This window comes from Lissotriton vulgaris, chromosome 8 (assembly GCF_964263255.1).
Source record: "Lissotriton vulgaris chromosome 8, aLisVul1.2, whole genome shotgun sequence".
NCBI classification, from domain to species: domain Eukaryota; kingdom Metazoa; phylum Chordata; class Amphibia; order Caudata; family Salamandridae; genus Lissotriton; species Lissotriton vulgaris.
Window position 1 is genome coordinate 853,847,543 of NC_141696.1, and position 22,527 is coordinate 853,870,069.

The window sequence follows — 22,527 nt, forward strand, 5'->3', positions numbered from 1 at the left end:
AAACAAAATTATGTTGCGATTTCTTAAATTGCGATTGCATTTAAGAAATCGCAATTTGTGATTTCTTAAATGCAATGCATGAATATTTTTGTTTGCGAATTCGCAAATAGGAAGAGGTAAATTACCATGAAGTTGAACTTTATCGTAATTTTCTAAAACTTTCAAAAATGCACAAAAGTGCATTTTCAAAAGTTTCATTTTACACACACATATGCCCTTGGGGCATGTGTGTGTGAAAAATGTTCTTAAAGTTAAATTTCAGGGGTGCAGGGGGGGTCCTTGGGACCCCCCCCTGGACCCTTGAAATAGCATTCTCATTTTGCGATTCCTTAATTGGGAATCGCAAAATGAGAAAGGCTTCCCATTCATTCCTATGGGCCTCTAGGCCCATAGGAATCAATGGGAAGGGATTCCTTAATTGCGATTCGCAAATTGTGAATCGCATTTATGGAAAATTAAGGAATCGCAAAAAATATTGCGATTTCTTAATGCATAGCATTTTGCGATCTCTTAATTGCGATTCCTTAATTTTCGCAATTAAGAAATCGCAAAATGTAACAATGATGCATGTGGGTGCAAGTCTCCTATCACAGGGTTCTGCTCTTCCCCACCTTCGCCACACGAAAAACTAAGGTAGTATGCCACCTACCCTAAATCACAAACCAAACACCAGCAACTTACTCTGATGTTGAAGTTTTTGCCTTCCAGCACGCCCCATCTATGCACCGTTTGTATTATTGCTTGATTCATTACTTTTTACTATTTATGTGGCCTAACTGGAGACCTATACGTGGGTAACTGCCCTGTGTTTTGGCACTGTCACATATTATCTCCTATGCATCTGTTCTTTTGGACATGTCATTCTTCTGCTCATATTGTTGTGCCTTGATATATGCGCTGTTCTAGAATTGTGAAGATATACAACTACACAAAATGGCAATAAAAAGCAATCAAAAAACTAAAATCCCGCAGATGGGTGCTAAACGTCTCTTGTTCAATCTGCTATCATGACTCTTACATAGCCAAAACATACAGAGTGAACAATAAGTGCTGGTGTCAGTGTCACAGGATATCTGCTAATTATCTGACTGGTGGCCCATTGGCCGCTGACCCTTGCGCACATCAACCAGTGAAAGCTGCTGCTCAGAGTGCGGTGCCTGACAGCGCTCAATGGGGTAGGCCAATCCAGTTGTGCAACGGAGCCTGCTCGCTTCTTCTGCTTCATAGCTTCATGCAGGTTCTTGCTCCCAGACACTGCACTACTCCACACTACATCCGACAAACATGTTGTGTGCTGTACCAGAATTAGATAGCTAGGGGCAAGCCGCCACTTCTCCAGCAGACACCTCTGTGCTATGCCTCAACCACAATTTTAAAGTGTTAGAAAGGCACATTTGGCTATAAACACCAGCTCTACAACCACCCGTTTTTAAAGCAAAATAGTGCAGCGACAATGTGTGTTACATTTCGGTACTGTGATAACATGCCTTTATCATGTACGTCTACTGTGTGTTATCAGGATATTAATAATTAATAAGAATTTTGTTTTTGTATAGCGCACATATCACCCCCAGGGGGGTCTCAAAGCACTTGTACGCATACCGCTGTGGAACCCATCCTGGCTTTCCCTGTGAGGTGTCCACTCCTGGGCACCCCCAAGATGAAGCCAGGCATCCCAACGCTGTTGGGGCTGTTATGGAGATTAAGCAAGATATTGCCCAGAGTTGCAGAGTGGGACCCATGATTAGAGTAGGCACCGAGGTGAGAATTACCGAGTCCGCAGACACTGAGCCCAAGATCCTGCCGCGTTGGGAATTGAACCCTGGTCCTGGGCCTGACCTCGGCTTCAGGGTCTGCCGCTTCTAACCAGTGAGCCACACTTCTCCACTATTAAAAGCCATTAAGGATTTCAGTGACATGTGCAAGGTCTCAATAACATAAGTATGTGTACAGCACACGTTTACCACAAAGGGTATCTTGGCACTGAATAACAAATGTGTATTGCCTCCCAAATTAATGGCATTCATTTTATAGACCTGGCACGGATGAAACGGCTGAGTGACCTCTGCCGGGATTCGAACCTGTGACTGTGAGATGTATGCATTAGTCCTCTAAACCACCAGAACCCTTAATTATTGAGTGATATATGTTTTACATTAGGTAGGGGGTGCGGGTATTTATTTCTCCCAGTACGTAGTCACACACACCATCCAGCGCAATTCCCTGTTAAATGCCTGAGCCCAATGACATATACCATGTTTTTGCAGGTATGCTGATGGAATGTTGAAAGACTACTGTGAAAATAAATACATCAACATGAAGGTTGTTTTTTTGTCTCAAACGAACATTCGAAGCGGTTTAATGTAATTCACTTTTACAACCGGCTGCAGGTTAGACTGCATGGATCCAATCGATGGATTCCAGCCGTCTTGTTATCAGCACCTGCAGGGCGGTTAAGAAACACCCCATTATAAATGGCTGTTTATTCATTTATTTAAGTCAGAACTGCAATTTTGCGCAGTGACCCTCCTGTTTGCGTTTTGGCACTGGTCATGGTCAGGTTCTTTAATTATTGCATGTGAGTAATGATGCCACAACCAGAATGTGATATGGAAATTACACGTTTTAATTGCTTGTTGCAGGATTTTATAAATTATCGAAACATGTTTTTTTTAAAAAAAATAGCAGCCTTCGTCTATGTGTTGTTTATGGTGGTGGCCACCCATTTATCATGCCTGCACGGTTTGCATATTTTCGTAGCTATTTGTACACCTGGAGTTACACACATCATTTAAGGACACCTCCGTTATATTGAAATATATCACAGTCTCGTGAACATTTCAGGAAACGTTATGTGCCGCAGAACGCAATTTCAAACCGAAGGCGGGATTAACGGCAGGCTGATTCATGCCCACAACTTCCTGGTCTTTAAGTGCTCACTCTTGCAACACCAGCTCTCTCCTCATTCTTGCATTCATTGGTTCCGGATGAGACTTGTCACTTGGGTGTTCCTTGTAGTCACATGGCCTTCCACCTCTTCCTGTGGTCCAGGGCTGGAATCAGTCAGAAACTCCACTGTTGCTACTTCTTCATCTTGGGTAAAAACTAAATTCTGTTTAGCAAAGGTGAGATAAAAGAGAACAAAATATTTATCTAGAAACATCTGTATAATATGCTGTGCGTTTGTAACAAAAACGACCATGAATACATATTATGTCTTCATAATTAGTTAGGCATGTAAAGCATAAAAAGAAGTTGCATAAATGAGAAAAGGGGGCTTATATTTGTTAAAGGAAGTGACAAAGTTAACTTCAGTTTTAACACAATCCATTGAATTCAAGGGTTAGCTCATAACGTTCCTTTGTGCCATAGCCCCACTCAAGAGAAACAGGACAATCGTAGCAGGTGTAACCTAGCAGCATGAGAAGAATGCCATGGCACGGTACAGAAAATCATCATAGCCAAAAGAGGCATGGTCCGCCCGTGCTGACTCCGTCACAAAACGGAGGGATGTCCAGACCGCCATATTAGAAGTGCTATATGTTTGATAACTTTGTTGCGGTCATAGACCATAAAAGCACAGATAAAATATGTACATACACGAAATAGAATACATAAATAATTAAAAATGCGTTGTTAAAAAGTTATTAAAAAGTAAGTTATCAAAATAATGGTAACAAACATCGCAGTTAATCACAGTTTATCGCAATTCATTAGAGTGTGCATACTGCGCCACATACCATATAAAAAACGGGAGACCGCAAACACAATAGAAGGGGAGGTGTCATATCTTAAAATTCTAAAAGCTTGTACACATTGCCTTAAACCAAGACTTCTGCATAACGGTGCCAAACAGCATCTCCATATTGTACTATAAGCTGGGCAGAGGAATAAAACGTGAACAATATCCTCTTTAGTGTTGTTACAGACTGGGCAAATTCCCTCTTCTCGTCCATCCCAATTGCAAGTAAATGCCCCAATAGGTAGGCAACCATGTCTTAATTGTGTATAACGTTTTCTTGCAAGGGGAGGCTGTATTAAGTCCAAAAACTCCTCCCTCTTAGACACGAGTTTTACCTGCAAAAAATCTGTAGACAAACTGCCCAAAGTTGTCGAGCTATGCAGAAGGCTTAGGTTGTAATGTCTCAAGGAGGCTAAGAGCTCTATTCTCTTCACTCCCGGGCAGCTCACCTCCGGGGTCTCACTTAATTGGGGCATACCAATTTGATGTGCAAGGGCTTTGATATGGGCTAACCAGGGGATATTCTTGATCTTTAACTGCCCCCAAACTGCAGTGAATTCAGCTCTATAATCCTCGAGCTCAGGTATTGTCCAAAGCCTTCTCCAATACAGGAGAGGTCGAGCAGCTAGCAGTTCTGAGAGGGACTCTAGGCCTAGATCTAGTCTCAGGGGTGTGAGCGGGGTGCTCTGGGGGAGGCCTATCAGATTCCTCATAAAGGCCTGTTCCACCTTAACGAGGCTTGGTGTACTCTTATGGCCCCAGAGTTCTGCACCATACATCACAGCTGGTCTAGCTTGTGCCCCATAAATCTCAAGGGCAGGGGCAACTGGCTTAAACAGGGTTGTTCTCTGAAACTTGCCAATGCCGCCTCCGATCTGCGCCAACCTCAAAGCAGATTTGGATACCTGTGGGCCCCAACTGAAATCTTCAGTCAGGGTGACCCCCAAGTATACAAAGGTTCTCACCCTTTCCAGCGGGACACCATTTAATACAGGGTTAGGGCGAGTGCGCTTTGGGGGATGAAAGATCATAAACTCCGTCTTTGCTAAGTTTATCTCCAATCCCCTCAAAGCGCAGAAAGATACAAAACCGTCCAGGACCCTCTGGATACCTGATGATGTTCGAGACAACAGCAAGGTGTCGTCTGCGAACATCAGAGCAGGTACCCGGCCAGTGGCCAACCATGGAGCGTCACTGTCCCTGACCTTATCCAGTTTACCCACCAGGCCATTTATATAAAGACTAAAGAGCGTGGGAGCCAGGGCACAGCCCTGGCGTACGCCTCTGGTCACGGGGAAGCGGGCTGATAATTCCCCGTTCTTCCCGCATCTCACCTTGGCGTAGTTCCCTGCATGGAAGCGCTTCAGGACGTCTAGCAGATAGGGCGGGAGGTCTAGTTGTTTCAGTACCCTCCATAAACTCTCCCTGGGGACAAGGTCGAAAGCAGCCCGCAGGTCTACGAAGACAAGGTAGAGGCTGCCACCCTCTACTCTTGCTGTCTTCCAAAAAAGGACCTGCAACCTAAAAATTTGGTCCAGGGTCGAGATTCCAGCTCTAAAGCCTGCCTGAAGGGTAGTCAATAATTTTTGCTCCTTCATCTACCCCAGCAATCTGTCCAGGAGGACTCGGCCCATTAGCTTCTGCGAAGTATCCAAGAGACTAATCGGCCGATAATTTGATGGCACTAAGGGGCAGCCCTTCTTAAAGATTGGGACAATCTCGGCCCCTGCCCAGGTGTCCTGTAACTTGGCTCCCCAAAGGACCACATTAAATAGAACAGCTAAGTACGGTGCCCAGATGTTTGGCTGGGAGCGGAAAAGATCTCCTGGTAATCTGTCGAGGCCTGGGGCTTGTTAGGTAGCTGCCTGATGATCGCCGATTCCACCTCTTTAACTGAGATACTCTCGGTGTCTCCAAGGCCCACCCTCACCCTGGCATCCCACTGACCTATCGGATAGCCCAATTCCGAGGCCCCCCGCAGTCGATACTCGTGCGGGGCTCTGGGGCTCGGGACATCCGGAGGGCACCATCTGGCACCAATGTCTCTGCCCCATTTGAATGTTCACTAGTGTCGGTCTTAGGGCTAGTTTAAAGTGCAGCAAAGTGCACCTCCCAAACTGATGGAGCAATGTTTGGTTGAAGAGCCTCCCCTCCCTCTTTTACACCAGAGTTAACTATTGCCCAGAATAATTTGGCGTCTTTTGCCAGGAGGGCACCTCTTAGCTCTTCCCACCTGGCTTCTTCCCACTCCCTCTTGCCCCTAGCGAGCTCCTTTTTATATAGCAGTCTGGTTGCCCTAATGTTCACTCTGTCATTAGATTTGATTGCCGCAAGTAGCTCCTTTTTTAGTTTTTTGCATGCATCATCAAACCAGGGGTGAGATTTCGGGGCTCGCCTTTTAGTTCCACTTACAGGGTAGAACACGTCCCCCAATACCGTAACTAGCTGCCTATGTGTCTCCACTGCCTGATACCTGCAGGATGGATCACCTATCTGGGTTATAAGTGGGATTGCAAGTTGGTAAATGTTTGCTAGCCGGGATGGTGAATCTGCTAGGTGAGGCCATTTAACCCTTCTTCTATTATTAGCCAACATGAGGGGAGGCATCATCGCCGCGGGTTTGGGTTCAGGATTAGTTAAACCAAAGGACCCCGGCTTAAGAGTTAAAACCAGGGCATTGTGGTCGCTATCATGTCTTTGTATGACCCTAAATTCCTTTAGCTTGTCCCAATTTTTGGCATCCACCATAAAGTAGTCAATGATGGATGTTTGACCTACTCGGTTAAACGTAGCTATGGCTGGGCAATCAGGATCCAATCTCCTATTGCACGCCCGCAAGGATGTTTCAAGGGAGAAGGATTTTATTTGAAGGGCTAAAGGAGTCCATGCCCTAACCGGAGTAATATTGGGCTCTGGAATATGCCAAAGTGCGTCAACCTCATCTTGCTCACCCAGCTCCAGACTACCCAGTGGCTCGAATTGACAATTAAAGTCTCCCCCAAGAATTATTGACATAGAGGGGTCTAACCCCTGGATAAAAGAATTCAGGGCTTTAATTGTGTCCGACTCTTGCCCATTTCTGGATGGCCTGGAATACATATTTATTATTGCTACTTTGGGTTTGCTTGCGGGTTTTAATAAGACACACTGTATATCCAAGGAGTTTGTTTGTATTTGGGTCGCCTGAATACCCAGGTGGGTACCTATCCAAATTGATAACCCACCCGATGGACAGCCTCTGCCTGTAGACACTGCCAGGATGTCAAATGTTGCGAAAGACGAGCTGCTGCTCTCTTCCAGTGCCCAGGTCTCTTGCATAAGGCCTATGTCATGTGTTGCCATAAAGGCGGCCCACTCTGGAGTTAGTAGCTTATTTTTTAACCCGGCTATATTCCATGAGATCAACTTTAAACATCCTTCTTGTGGATTTTCGGAGCCCTCTCCTTCCCCATTCCCACTACCGCTAGTCCCCAGCCTCTCTGGAGAATCACTCGTTAAGTCCTCCCTGTCAGTAGATAGTAAAACATTTTCCTCTATTACCCCAGCCCTTCTAGGAATTTCATCAGTAGCTTGTAGGGGAGGATTTCCCCTTAAACTGAGTCAATCCACCTCTTCCAGTACACTAAACCTATTCCAGTGTGGTTGCAATGGGAATAGGGGACCATATGGAGACAAACCCTCCCTCAATACGCCTCCATATGGTGTTCTCTGTGGTGGAGGATTACATCCCCTGTTGTAATGTACCCCTCTATGAAGTGAAGGCTCCAGACTAGGGGTGGGGTAAAAGTATGAGAGGTGCAGTGGGCATATTTGTGTATTTAGGCTAGTGAATGGGGCATTGCAGATATACTCTACGGCTGAGACATCACTGAAGTTCAGGATTATGTCATCCCCTGCTATAGTTTTTGGGCCCCTCCCAATCCATGCTACTCTTCTGGCCGACATGATTTCACCTGAAATATTCAATGGCAAGGGTCTATTGATTGTAAGCCATTGGATACATTTGTTTTTTAACTCTGTCTCCCTTTCTCTTTTCCCTTCACTTAGGGTTGGTACTCCTGTAAGTGTGACCACATATGGTTGGGCTTCAGGGGGTAAGTGAATCGATGGTAACTGGTTTGGAATAGTTCTCGGTGTTGCATTTCTATCTAGTGTTTCACTAATTTTGCTCCCCGTTTCGCCCTCTTTTGTCTTTGCTGTGGCTTTGTCTCTATCGTTTACCGAATTTCCTGCTATTTGATGGATTTGGCTCTGAGAGTTAGAACTAGTCATAGCCTGTGGTGTAACGTGTGTCGCCTTTTGAGCAGTTGGTTTGGCTCCTGTAGTGGAGGTCTGTGCTGAAGGATTTTTGTTTTCGGATACTCTAGCACTATGATTGTTTTGAGGTAGGGTATCACTAGCAGGAGGTATCGAATTTTTCGACTGTTTAGCACTCTCTATTGCTCCTACCCGCTTGGAGTTTATAGTAGAAATAAGTTTGTCAAGTTTTGACACCAAGGGTTTGAGTTGGGTAGCTATGGTCCGCTCCAGGGATGCTTGTAAATCAGCGACCATATTGGTGACCCAGCACAGTATTCCTAGTGTTGGACATGATGGATTAGAGGTCGGGGTCACCAAATCATGGTTAACTGGTTTATTATTACTAGTATTTTTAAAGCTAGTATCTTTCTTCTTCTCGGGCATGTTTTTCGTGCCTCAGACCTTTTCTCCAAAGAGGGGGAGGTTAGAGTTATTGGGGGATCCTGAGCAGCAATAGAAATCTCCACAGGCATCTGGCTGCAGTGCAAATCTACGTATGATGATGACAAGTGGGAACTAGCTTCTAATACATCAGTCACAATAATAGAAATGTCCCCTTCTTGGTTTGGAAGACATAATGTTGGTGTAATAGATAGCCTCCTCTCGTTATTCTCAATGGCATTTACTACAACACCAATTGTTTGTTGCAGCATCTTGTCAATAGCAGTCAGAGTGGGTAGGGGCTGCGGTTCTGCAGCATGCTGTCTGGTGTGTGGGCGTGTGGCTGGTATCTTAAATTGTTTTTCCCCCCGATTATTCATTTTGCAGATAATTGGTATTTGATGTGGAGATGAGTAATGGGGTACACCAGAGTCCTGTGTACAGACGGTAAGTAGTTCCCCCTCGCGTTGGCCTAATGCTTTATTTTAACAATAACAGTAGTTTGACCAAGGGATGTGTATCCAGAAGACCAAAGTACCTTTCTGGATGATGCCTTGCCAGTTTCAATTCTTCAAGGGATGAAAAGGGGGGTGGCCAGTCCAGTCCACCACCGTCCACGGACGGCCACAGACGGCCCGCCCTCTGCCCGGGCTCAGCCCGCCGTCGCCCGCGACGCGGGAGGAGCGGCTCGTTATTAAGCGCCTCCGGGCGCGGTCAACTGACGCGGACGCTGCAGCCGGCGTCCACGTGATGCAGCAGGGCACGCTGGGGATTGTAGGCAGGAGACCAGGTGTTCTGCAAAGCACTCTCCCCTCTCGGCGGCCGCGGGATTTCACAGGCAGCGGCGGGGGAGAGTGAAGCAGGAAGCCGCGGTAATCAGGGTACCTCCGGTAAGGGCTGGCGTCGCATTCACTCAAAGCAGTTCACACACCCGCTCCCCAGCAGGAGCGGCTCGTTATTAAGCGCCTCCGGGCGCGGTCAACTGACGCGGACGCTGCAGCCGGCGTCCACGTGATGCAGCAGGGCACGCTGGGGATTGTAGGCGGGAGACCAGGTGTTCTGCAAAGCACTCTCCCCTCTCGGCGGCCACGGGATTTCACAGGCGGCGGCGGCGGGGGAGAGTGAAGCAGGAAGCCGTGGTAATCAGGGTACCTCCGGTAAGGGCTGGCGTCGCATTCACTCAAAGCAGTTCACACACCCGCTCCCCAGCAGGAGCGGCTCGTTATTAAGCGCCTCCGGGCGCGGTCAACTGACGCGGACGCTGCAGCCGGCGTCCACGTGATGCAGCAGGGCACGCTGGGGATTGTAGGCGGGAGACCAGGTGTTCTGCAAAGCACTCTCCCCTCTCGGCGGCCATGGGATTTCACAGGCGGCGGCGGGGGAGAGTGAAGCAGGAAGCCGCAGTAATCAGGGTACCTCCGGTAAGGGCTGGCGTCGCATTCACTCAAAGCAGTTCACACACATTGCCTTCGACCTCTTCCTGTGGTCCAGGGCTGGAATCAGTCAGAAACTCCACTGTTGCTACTTCTTCATCTTGGGGAAAAACTAAATTCTGTTTAGCAAAGAAGAGATAAAAGAGAACAAAATACATATCGTGAAACATCTGTATAATATGTTGTGAGTTTGTTGCAAAAACGACCATGAATACATATTATGTCTTCATAAATAGTTAGGTATGTAAAGCATAAAAAGAAGTAGCATAAATGAGAAAAGGGGGCTTATATTTGTTAAAGGAAGTGACAAAGTTAACTTCAGTTTTAACACAATCCATTGAATTCAAGGGTTAGCTCATAACGTTCCTTTGTGCCATAGCCCCACTCAAGAGAAACAGGACAATCGTAGCAGGTGTAACCTAGCAGCATGAGAAGAATGCCATGGCACGGTACAGAAAATCATCGTAGCCAAAAGAGGCATGGTCCGCCCCGTGCTGACTCCGTCACAAAACGGAGGGATGTCCAGACCGCCATATTAGAAGTGCTATATATCTTATGGCACTTGTACTAATGATGATGGATATCTGTAACGTTAGTGAAGGAGTCCCGTCCGCCGAACAGTCTGAAAGGAGGACATAAAGTGGATGGAGTCTGTTGACTTGTGTGCCTCCTTGAGAATGGGGGCGTGGTGCTAAAGAACTAGCTGGCATGATGCAGATTTTTGTCAACTACTAATAATTACCCTTTTCCAATATATAAATATTTCAAAATAAATAAATAATGTTTACTTTCCTATCTTTGAACAGTCCTATATTGTATTGTGTGGCAATGAACAGGCATTAGCATCCTCTTTAAATAGCGATTGATGCCCTCAGATAAGAGAAAGAAAGTTTGCTTAATAAGCCGATTAAGAGCACAATATTTTTAGGTCGAGCCTGAGCCAGCAGGCATGTGCTGCTCTGGCGATCGTCTGTAGTAGAGTATGGAAGTGAAGCCCCGTCCACTCACCCACCCATATTTTTCATTGGCTTGTGTCTTTGTCCTTCGTAAATGCTGGTTTCTGATTCTGTAATTAACTTGTTAGTCCCTCCTATAGAACGTCCATGTCTTCCTTTATAACCTCCCATGGCTACTGGCCAATTTACTTTGGTTATTAGACAGTATGTAATTTTAAGTCTCTAAGCAATACTTTCTTTCATGAGCTTTTACTACTGCAGGCACAACATGCTTTCCTGCAACATTCAGCGAGCAATGCACAACTTCATTTTACAAGCAGGAGCGCCGCGCATGACAGCGACTTAACGGGCAACGGAGGAGAGGGGAGCCAAGTAGAGGCCATTGGGAGTGGGTATCCTCAGCCCACTGTGAGAGCATCCAGCCGATCACAGTGACGGAAACCATGCAACAAAAAAATCTTGTTGCCTTAGTGTTAGGCGACCCTCAATAATCCTACACTTAAGGGTTTTATGGCTGTAGGTAGGGGCTGTGTTGAGAGTGGCCCATGTAGGGCTAGACCAGATGCCTTCAATCGGGGGGGTACAACCCCCAGGGGGGCCGTGGAGTCCTGGGAAGGGGGTTGCGCATTTCCCAGTCTCCCTTGTGCCTGGATTGGAAAAAGACAGCCCTGCTGGGACAGCTAATTTTGCCAGTTAAACCCTTGACTGCGGTGCAAATTCCGCTGCGGTGCTGGGGAATTAATGAGTGGGCGGGGATTGGATGGCCCCCGGCCATCCTCCACACACATCCACTGTGACGTCGGACAGCCAGGGGGTGTCCGACGATTGAAAGGGGTTAAAATGCTTTAGCTGAGTCTCCTGTGCTGTGAAAAGCTTTCATGCCAGGGTGCCTGGAGGCCTGAAAGAAATGCAAATGTGCCCTATTAGTTAATCTGCAAGTGCAAAAGGTGCTTGGGAACCCTTGAATCACTCCAACCTTTGTGATGACAAAGAGTTGTATTTTTTTTTGGTGGTAGTGCAAAGAGTTAATTACTGGGTTGTGGGGTGCTTGCTTTTAATCCTAACTGGATTTACACAGCAGTTGGTACCCCTAAGGAGGTGTTGAAAAGACAATTATCTAAAAAAAAAAGTTTGCATTACATATGCCCTGGTATTACTAAAATCTACATTTTGGAAGCACCATTTTATAATAAAGCTGTTTACACATATTATATCAGTCTGTCTTATACTGCTTGCAATGCAATGCACGTATAGAATAATGACTTACATATTCACAGTGCTTTCTGTCACAGGCTGTGACCTCGTAGCACTAAAAATACACCAGTCACTATTCTCTGCTGCATCAACCAAGATTTCATTTTGTGGCTCCCTGGTTACACAAGACCTTTGCTGTGCATTAACTAATAGAGGTTTCATAATGTACTACAGTGCATTTCCCACTGAGTAACAACTTTTAAAATTTATTTTTCATTTACGCTGCCCAATATATATATGTAGGTACCAGATGGTGACAGACCTAAAAAACATACAGAATATTTTGAAACTCATTTATGAAAGGCTCGCACTACCAGAGCATCACTTAGTTTATGCTCTGGTGGAGCCAGTGTTTCAACCATACCTATGAGGCGTCGCAGTCACCCTCCATGGCTTTGGCTTTGTATGGCCTCATACATATGGAGTAAGACAAAGCAGCGCAGGTCACTGAGTGACCTTACTCTGGGTCAGGGAGGTGTTCCATAAGCGTTGTGTGGGGGTTGCCACACAACACTCATGGATATTTACAAAATCAAGTAAACACAGGGCAAAGCCAAAAATGTACGCCTCCCCATCAGAGGCCTAACGAAGAGAAGTTTTTTTCATTTCTCCTTGTTTTTTCCTCTTTCCATGCATGCTACATTCTTCAGCTCAAAAGAAATAGGAAAACACCTCTTGGGATTGTTTTAGTAAAGTAAAGTGCCCATTTTATTATTTATGTTTATGGTTGTCAATGATGAGTAGTACCAGGTTCTGAAACATTTTGTCAGGAGGGGGTCCTTACACCTCAAAATTTTGACAAGGGCGTCTCAGCATCAAAAAGTTTGAAGACCTTCGGGGGAGACGGAGGCCACTGCTATGAACTGGGGTTAGCAGTATGACACCATTCCAGAATAGGATGTTCTGGTGCTGGGGGAGGTGCTGGGTATGCTGGCAGGTCTGCACCAAGCAGGGGTTGCTGTGGATAGTTTCTGCCGGGCTTTCCTTCGTGCCTCACAGTGTAAGGGAGACGTTTTAAGGTGGATCCACTCCTGCTAAAGTTGTGCGTTTGCTTTTAGATTTCACCCAGATACCAGAAGAGAGTGCCAGCCAACAGAGAGTGGTGCAAGTGCAGTGGAGCCACCAAGAGGGGTGTGCGTGACTCTGCGGAAAAGGGTACCGAGCTGTGCCCCAGACATACCACCCAGCGGGGTCCGGATTCACTTCTGGGGACGGGTGCCTCACAGTACTGCCCTTTGCGAAGCACTGGTTCCCAGGAAGGAAAGGTGTGTGAGCATGAGAGTTGCCATAACACAGGGAGGAGGTGTATGATCTCCCGACACCCAAACTGAGTAAGAGCCAAGCACTACTTTACCTCAGGGAGCACAAAAACAAGACTTTGCGTGGTCCAGGGAACCCCATGATTTCTCTTCCTTCACTTCACCACCTGCTGCACAATAGGTAGTAAATCTAATCACCCTCCACCCATTTGTCACAGGTGCTTTTTGTGGTAAGATGTGGAAACAGTATTTATGTAGTGAGTTACAAAGAGCTTAAGACCTTTGATGAGGCACTAAATAGCTTTGCGGATGGCTAGGATGCTACTGAGTTAGTAAGTGATCCTAAAGTCACGGTTATCCATAGCGGGTGGAATAATCGGCGCAGCGGCAACCTTCATGAATCATCCCTGGCTATTGGACTGTCTGTAAAAGAGTGACCCAAGTTGGTGTAGTGAATGTCTTTACTATAAACAAACTGGACTGTCGCACGTGAAACGTCATAAATAGATGCAAACACAGTTCATTGGTTTTGAAAGCTAGATATTTGTAGAAAGTCAACGGAAGTATCTTTGCCACACAGTGTTAAAGGTCAATGTAAAAATATGATGGTATGCATTTTTTTATTAATTCAGTTTGCATGCATAATGTATTTACACTGTGAGATAAGGCAACAGAACTTGTTTTTTTCAATATGTACATTGTATAATTACAAAGTATGCACTAAAGACTATTTTAAAGGGTTACTATACCCAGGCCTCAGTAGGTGATGTGCTGCCATGAGTATCAGTAGTCAGTAAACAAGTGCTTGCAGCCAGTTGTCTGGATCTAGAATTCTTGCAGTTGCAAGTTAATTGTGTAGTGCATTGAATATCTCACTGAACCATATGGCTTGCTTTAGGCAGTTTTAAAGCATCCGAGGGGAGGGGTGCTGGAAAGGGGCTTCTTGAGCACAAAGGCCAGTGCTGCAGTCGGCGGTAGAAGTCTGTGCTGTTTCCATTGCTAAGCAGTGGATTGCACAGGTATTTCGAGTTGTAGCGTGAAGCTGACAGACAGTGAGCAGTAGGTGATTGGGAGAGGGTTATTCCATCAGGTTCGAGACCTTGCACTCATGTTTTAGTGCCAAGTAGACCCGCTGGTACTGCGTGTATTTAGATTCAAACACTACAAAATGACTGTATTTGAACAAATGTCTGCCTCGTAGCACGTGCCATGCCCTTTCAATGCGCGTGTCAGTAGATATAATGCACCGCACTGACCCACGTCAAAATCTGGCCAACCACTGTCCAGACTCCAGCTTATTTACACCTCGCCGCCTACCAACCGCAGTGACTCATCTCTAAACAGGCCTTAAACATACAATATCAGCAGGCTACTTTGGCTCTGTCAACCACTAGCCAGAGACATAGATGAGCCCAGATTCTGACTTCACAAGCTGTAGTAAATGCTATTCACATGCACATGACAAAGGAAGGGGTGTAGACAAGGTAAATGCGGTCGAGACTGTTCCCTCTGACTCTTCCTCATCCACCTCCCCTTTACTCATCCCAAACCCCCTCCTATTTCTATGAACTCCAAAACAAAGAAAAAAAAGAGAAAAAAAATTGTAGGCCTTTCCCTCTTCTTTCCCTCCACTATTAATTTTTAATGCAAATAACAGCCTAACATGTCCACCACTCAAATTTCATATTTCCCTATACTAATTCCCCACGAATCCTGTTTGGGTTTCGAAGTAGCGTGCTACTCACCGAAAAGCACATCACCGCCTTATCAGGGGTTGCAAGCGCTGTATTAATGCAAACCCTTTCCCTCTTCTATCCCTCCACTATTCTTCTCAATCCAAATAACAGACTAACATATCCACCACTCAAATTACTTTAATATTTCACTATACTAATTCACCACTAATCCTTTATGGGTTCCGGAGTGCTAATCACTGAAAAAGCACTTTGACTCCTCGTCAGGAGTAGTAAGCACTAAATAAATACAATTATAGTAGCGTGCTACTCACTAAAAAAGAGAAAAGAAAAATTAAAAACTTCAACCCCCCCCCTAAGGGGTAGCAAGCGCTCTACACCTAATGTACTGCATAGCTAAATACTTATAAGTTCCCAAAAGCGAGACCGTTTTCATTGCAAATACTTTTTTTTTATTAGTTGAACATCTGCTGCAATGGCCATGCTTTTGGAGAGAGACGGTTATTAAATGATTTCACAATACTTTTAATAGGAAACAAGAGTTCTTTCCATGTACAGACCTGCTAATAACCTCAATGCTTGCATGCATGAATAGCAGCTTAGTAAGAACCTGGGCTAATGAATCAAACACTATAGTATGCAAAAGATTAATAAGATTAATAAGATTAATAAGATTAATAAAATGCAAACAGATACAATAGTGGCATATAACGTGTAGTAATATTGAGTTTTCTGTGTGGTATCTCTAGATTTTTACTTTTTATGGAGTAATTTATGATGGCATTATGACTCTGCAACATACCACTGCAATTCAGTATCACTATGTAAGTTTTCCTTTGTGAATCAGGCCCTTGTAAATTTACACAGAAGTTTTATTTTAACTTAAAGGTAAGCTTATAGTACGTTTACTACAGTTTTGGTGTTCTCAAAATACAGGACTGATTCACAAAGGTAAACGTATACTTTTGCGTAAGTTTAACATTTTTTGGTCTTCACAGAGTACAAGTTTGATTTTACTATTAATAATTTTACGACTTATGAAACTCAGCAGTTGGGGCAGAGAACTTTCCACCTAACAAGATAGAACAAGCGTATCTACCACCATCTGCAATCATTCCCTCGCTAATATCTTTCTCAGCTGCCATTTATTTCTACAGATCATGTTTCCTTTGAGATATGATTGGTCCTATGATAGCTTTACATGTTGTGACAATAGTAATTTTAGCTAGTACTGGTCCAAATTGAGCACATTTAATGGTCACTTTTCCATTTTTCTTCAGCAACATAAAGCTCAGCAAACAATTTTTTGTGCATTGCTAGATTTCTGTTTGATTTTTCAGTACTTTAGCCACTTCTCTCCAGTACCTCTGCACCACCAGTCAACTCCATTGCATATGCCAGAACATGCCTGTATCTGTGTATGACACTGAGGCATCTGTCATCTCACAGGGAAATCATCTGGTGCGACAGCTGAGGATCGATATGAACCCTCTGGAAACTCTTGGAATGTATGAGTTTATATCTCACATTCCTACAAACCATTTTGCAGCTAAGCACTACTCTCTTCCATTCTTTATCTGCCAATGGTGTTCCTAGATCCTCATTCCATTCATTATTTACCTGTATCATTGCTCCCGTGGTGTTGGGCATGAACCACATATGTAGTGTTGACACAAGTTTAGCTCACCTATTCATCTGGAACATCGGCACATTCGCAGTGTGTCACTCAGACTCCAATGGAAAATCAGGCCATGACTTCTGGAACCTGGCTGCCGCACCAACGTACTTTAAAAAACATGCCATTCTCACACCATTCTGTAAACCCCAAGAACCTGTCTTTACCATGCATACTTGTGAGGGTTATTGGCATAACGCACCCCACCTCCAACAGCAAATGTGGTGGATAGCAGCCTACTAATGTCTCCCAGCACTCCAGCTGCAGGTCTGTGGGTGATAAATGCCCTTTAATGTATGATGCTTTACACCATACATGAATTATTGTAATTATGTGTGTCTGGAGTTTCCCCACCGTGTCTTCGCTTCTTAACAGCAGTGAAAGAATTTTGGTTGAGGCAAATTTTTAAACAACCTAGTTACAGAGTCATGGGCTTCAGTCATCCTTGGACCCAGATATTGGAGTTAGCATGTGATATGACTGTTTAGTTCAAATAGTGCTAAGCTTTCACTGTCCCATGGGAGAATAAGTGTAGTAAATGCTATCCGCGCCTCCTTACTTTTCCAAAGAAGTCTCAAAACCAGTGCATCTTTCTTTTGTGTGTGGTGTCCACAATAGTCATCAATCAATCATTTGTAGAGCGCACTACTCACCCGTGAGTGTCTCAAGGCTCTAAGGGGGGGGGACTGCTATTGTTCGAACAGCCAGGTCTTGAGACGTCTCCTGAAGGTCAGCAGGTCCTGGGTCTGTTGCAGGTGGATGAGGAGTGTGTTTCATGTCTTGGTGGTGAGGTGGGAGAAAAATCTGCCACTGGAGATAGTTCGGTGGATGTGTGGGATGGTGGTGAGGAAGAGGTCAGCGGAGCAAAGCTGGTTGTTGGCAGTGTAGAAGGTGAGTCGTTTGTTGAGGTGTGTTGGTCCGGTGACGTGGAGTGCTTTGTGAGCATGGGTGAGGAGTTTGAAGGTGATCCTCTTGTTGACAGGGATCCAGTGCAGGTCTCTCAGGTGGTCAGTGATGTGCCTGTGGCATGGGATGTTGATGATGAGGCGTGCAGAGGCGTTCTGTATGCGTTGACGTCTTTTCTGGAGTTTGGCCGTGATTCCCATGTAGAGGGTGTTGCCGTAGCCTAGCCTGCTGGTGACGAGGGCCTGGGTGACCGTCCTTCTGGTTTCAGTGGGGATCCAATGGTATACACAATAGTCATCAGCATGTTTTGTCAGAAGTAAAATAATCTAGATACAATAATCATTTTGCTATTCTACCCATGAGGGATATTGTTAGGGAGAGATAAAAATAGATTGACTCTTTAATGTTAGTAACACCAAACAGCACACCACCTTTTCAACATTGGTACCAACCCAGTCAGCACAGAAGTAGCAGGCATCATTAACATCTCCATCTCTCCAGTAGTCTTTCCGGTCAGATGGAAACACATAGAGGTCAGATCCCTCCTAAATTTACCCTCTGCTGGCTCCAGCAAACTCAAAATTTACAGACCGTTCTCCCTGCTCGTGTGTCGTGAAGGCCATCAACCAACAGCTCAATGAATACCTGAAACTATACTACCTACTTGATGCCTCCCAATCAGGACTACATGCCAAACACAGCCCCAAGACCATGCTTATTGCTGCCACAGACAACATTAGAACCCTCCTCAACTATGGAGAGACTGTGGCCCTGATCCTCCTCAACATCTCTGCGGCATTCAACACCATTTCCTGCCACACTCTCATCAACAGACTTTACAACATCTGCATACAAAAAAACCCTCAAGTGGATAGCCTCCTTCCTTACTGGACACACACAGAGCATCTGTCTGTCTCCCTTAATCTACGAACCAAAGGACATCATATACGGCCAACCCCAAGGATCATCCCTCAGCCCCACCCTGTTCAACACCTACATGACCCCCCACGCAAACATCGTCGGATCCTACAGCCTCAACATAATTTTATAAGCAGATGACACTCAACTTATCCTCTCACTCACAAAAGATTGCCAGAACAACAAAGATGAAAGACAACTGCCTCAAACTCAACTCTGACAAGACAGAAGTACTGATCCTCAGGAAGAACACTTCTGTATCGAATATTAGCTGGTGGCCAGCAGAACGTGGACCAACACCCACTCCTACAGACCATGTATGCAACCTGGGTATCACACTCAACACTTAACTGACCAAGATATGACTAGTCAACGCAGTAGCCTTCTACTGCTTCCATACCCTTCACATGATTCAAAGACTCTTCAGATGGATCTCAGCCAAAACCTGTAAGACCGTCAATCAGGCCCTCGTCACCACCCGCCTTGACTATGGCAAAGCTCTCTATGCCAGCATCTCCCCCCAGATCCTCATACAACTCCAGACTATACAGAATGGCACAACCAGACTCATCCTCTACCTTCCCAAACAGACCAATATCACCCCACCTCAGAAAACCTCCACTGGCTCCCCATCCAAAAGGGATACCAGTTCAAGATCATCATGCATGCCTGCAAAGCTCTACATGATCAAGGATCAGCCTATATCAACTATTGACTGAATTTCTACCAACCCGCAAGATCCCCCCGTATCCGTTGTAGCCACAGCGGGGGAGGTCTCTTCTCTTACATTGCTGCCAAGACCTGGAATGACCTGGCCCTCCATCTTTGAACAGCACCCTTCCTGGTGGACTTCAGAAAGAAACTCTTGACCTGCCTTGTCGTCTGAGATGTCACACCAACAGAACCCAGATACCCCCATGGGTAATGGTGCTGCACTATACAAATTTCAAGTTTGGCCAATGCAAAGAGTGTGGAATGACAATACAGACCAAAACTATCACACATCAACAACACAGCATTGATTTAAAAACATTCACCAACTGCAATACGAACAACATAATTTACGCCATCTTATGTCCCTGTGGCCTCATATATGTGGGCCAGATTCAGCAAAGAATCAAGGCAAGAATACTGCAGCATTGCAGTAGGATAAGGTGTGAGGTGCAAGGGGCACCTCTAGTTGAACACTTTAAAACCGCGACGCATGGACCAGAGGATCTTAAATGGGTAGACCTGGGGAAGGCAACCCTTGGACCAATAGGCGGCAACATGGGACAGATTCTGAATACGAGGCAGTCCAAATCAATGACACGCTTTGATTCTGTACACAATGGACTGAATGAACAAGACTCCAGTAATGCGCAGTTAGCATGCCTTACCTCAAAATGAGGTTTTGTGACCATATTGGTGATAACAACAACATTTTCTATGAGATAATCACTAAAACATTCCCTTCTGGGTTCATGAGCAATACTATATAATACATCCACAGGTGCAGAGCTATATATTGGGATTTACCTACCCCCTTGAATGGGAGAACTCATGATCCTTTGATCACTGCACTTTAAATATCGCTTATGATGTATGAACTATTGTGGTGACTGTACAGACTTTTTCATAGACAATAAGAACACTAATTATTTCTGTATGCATGGCAAACACTAAGCAAAAAGAAGATGTTGACTTTTTCAGAGATATTACAAAGGTTCCAGGTGGTGGTTGATTTGGGTCCAACATTCATTAATGTTGCATCACTCCATATTGCCACGGCATACAATACCATTGAGTGCATATAAATAAAATGTTGTTGATGCATGGGCGCCCATTATGTTGGTCTTAATGTTACAATACTTATTATGCAGATGTCATTTTTTGAAACAACCAACAGAATATTTTGCACTTTGTACGATGACGGTTCCTTTAGATAACTACGCTGACTCTCCGGTCTATCGTCTATTTCCATAGCTCCACAGTCATGGTATGACGCCAATGAAACTAAGCATCTCACCTCTGACGTGTGGCACCCGTTTTGCGTGGCCAGTACGTCTATTTAAACAGGGTTAGAATAACGACTCTTTTCCCTCGAACGCGGTCACCGAGAGAGCTGACGTCTGATACGGTAAGCGCAGCCCGAAACTGTCTCCTCTTTTTAACCTCTTGATTCAGCCTGCCCTGGTCATTATCTAACACCTCCTATTGTTAATTTAGGATTAATTCCCCTCGTGCCTGATCCACTCCCGCATTGCGTCAACCCTCCGAGGACCGGTGAGTTTACCATAGATATCTTTGTTAATATATATGTCTTATTGTGTGCATCTACTGCTAATATGATCACAATAGAAAGTCCCTAACTTTGAATCTCTCTCCAGGCACAGAACCCTCGGGGATGGTGTCTTGGGAGCTTCATCAGGTCCGTGTTAATTTCTTCTTGCCAATTTTTTAAATAAAACTTCATTTCTGGGTCCTATGCAGTTTCCTTCCAATTTTTCGTAATTTTTCCCTCTTTAAACGTGGATAATTTTGATCCAAGCCGCAAAGTATGGTTTCACTCTAAGAATAGTCTTTGAGGGGACATAAATGATGGCTGTCCTTTAGCGTGAGTTTTCCCGAACCTCGCTAATTATTTGCGATTTCACGCATTATGACTCTGAGCCTTCACATGTATGGGCTCATATCTAAAACCACACCTTTATGTTTCAGGTGGAGGTTTTCCTGCTCTCTGGGATTCAGAGCCTACGCGCCCTTCGCCCCTCTCCTACCCTCTGTGCAGGGTCTATCATGGTAAATTTTTAGGACCACTAGCCATGCATACCTATGTCTTCTAAATTCTTTTTTCCCCTAGACAGTTTTTAATTCCGTTTCACTTGTGTTTTAGGTGTCCCTCCCCTTCACAGTCCTGAGGAAGACCCCGTAGTAAGGTAGTCAGTTACCTACGAGTCAATGGGGTCGAAACGTCGACACTTTTCACTTTAAGCCAGCTTGTAACCAACGGAGATCTAATGCTGTTTTTTTTTATCTTTAAAGCTTGGCTTGCATCGATGTAATTCATTTTCAGTGGTGCCTAAATGAGATTGCGGTCGCTGTCGAGTGATACAAACATATTTTTATGTCACTAATTCCTTTTGCCTATCCTTCACACCTCCATCCTCACAAATCCTCTCTATTTTCCTCCCTCCCCCCTTCCTTCAGGGCACAACATTTTTTTTTAGATTTACTGTGCATACATGTGTCATTGTGATGGTGTGAATAAATAACACTATTCATGTCTTTGCAAAATCATCTTGATTGTTTTCTTTATGCTTCATAAGTATGTGTATTAGATTGTCTTTTTAAATATTCTATGACTGGGACCACCCTACACTGTACTGAGGTACACAAAGGTCGGTGCGCGGCCACAAGAATTCCCTTCTGGGGCACAAGAGGCAGTGGCAGCGGGGGTCATGAAACTGGAAACAGGAGAGTAGTTTGTCATTTGGGCACAGAGGAACAAGCACTGGGAGTTTCAACTGCTGACCAGCCCCTGCAGCAAGCAGCTCGTGGAAAGTCAGACCAAGGAGGTACATTGCAAAGGAGAGCTGCGGGTGAAGAAAAGCAGGTGAAGGTGATGCTGGAGCGGGGAAAAGGCCTGACTCAGTATACTCTGAGGAGTGCGGCAAGAGGTAGGGAATCGGTGGGGTAGAGTGCTGGTGGCATTGGAGGCATTGGAGGCTCTGGCGGCATTGGGGGTGAAAAACCTGTGGAGGTAAAAGAGGGAGGCAAAGAGGAAGAACAGAAAGACATTAGTCCAACTGTTTGTAAAAAGCTAGCTGTATCTAAACAAACAATCCAAAAAAAAAAGAATTTAATGACAAAACAGAAGAATTTAGACCAAAAAATCAGGATTACTCCGTCTCTAAGATCCTATTTTAAGGTTCTGCCGAAAACATTAATATTAAGTGAAAGTCGTAAGGTGGGTATGGCACATTTAGCGAATAAGGATTCGGTTATTAAGCTTGCTAGCAAGGAGAGGT

The 22,527-nt window shown here is 45.0% G+C and overlaps 1 protein-coding gene across 3 annotated transcripts in view; it reads right to left on the minus strand.

The window, feature by feature from the left end:
- Window positions 1–2,679: 2,679 nt before the first annotated feature.
- Window positions 2,680–22,527, minus strand: part of LOC147698104 (interleukin-5 receptor subunit alpha-like) — a 501,740-nt gene continuing 481,892 nt past the window's right edge. For 2 of the 3 annotated variants that reach the window (XM_086934780.1, XM_086934782.1), the window contains one exon: window positions 2,680–3,112. In XM_086934780.1, coding sequence (XP_086790906.1) covers window positions 2,975–3,112 — 138 coding nt within the window. In that variant the 3' untranslated portion in view covers window positions 2,680–2,974. Of the gene's footprint in view, window positions 3,113–9,895; window positions 9,975–22,527 lie in introns of those variants that run through there. The other variant, XM_086934781.1, reaches the window with a different exon arrangement.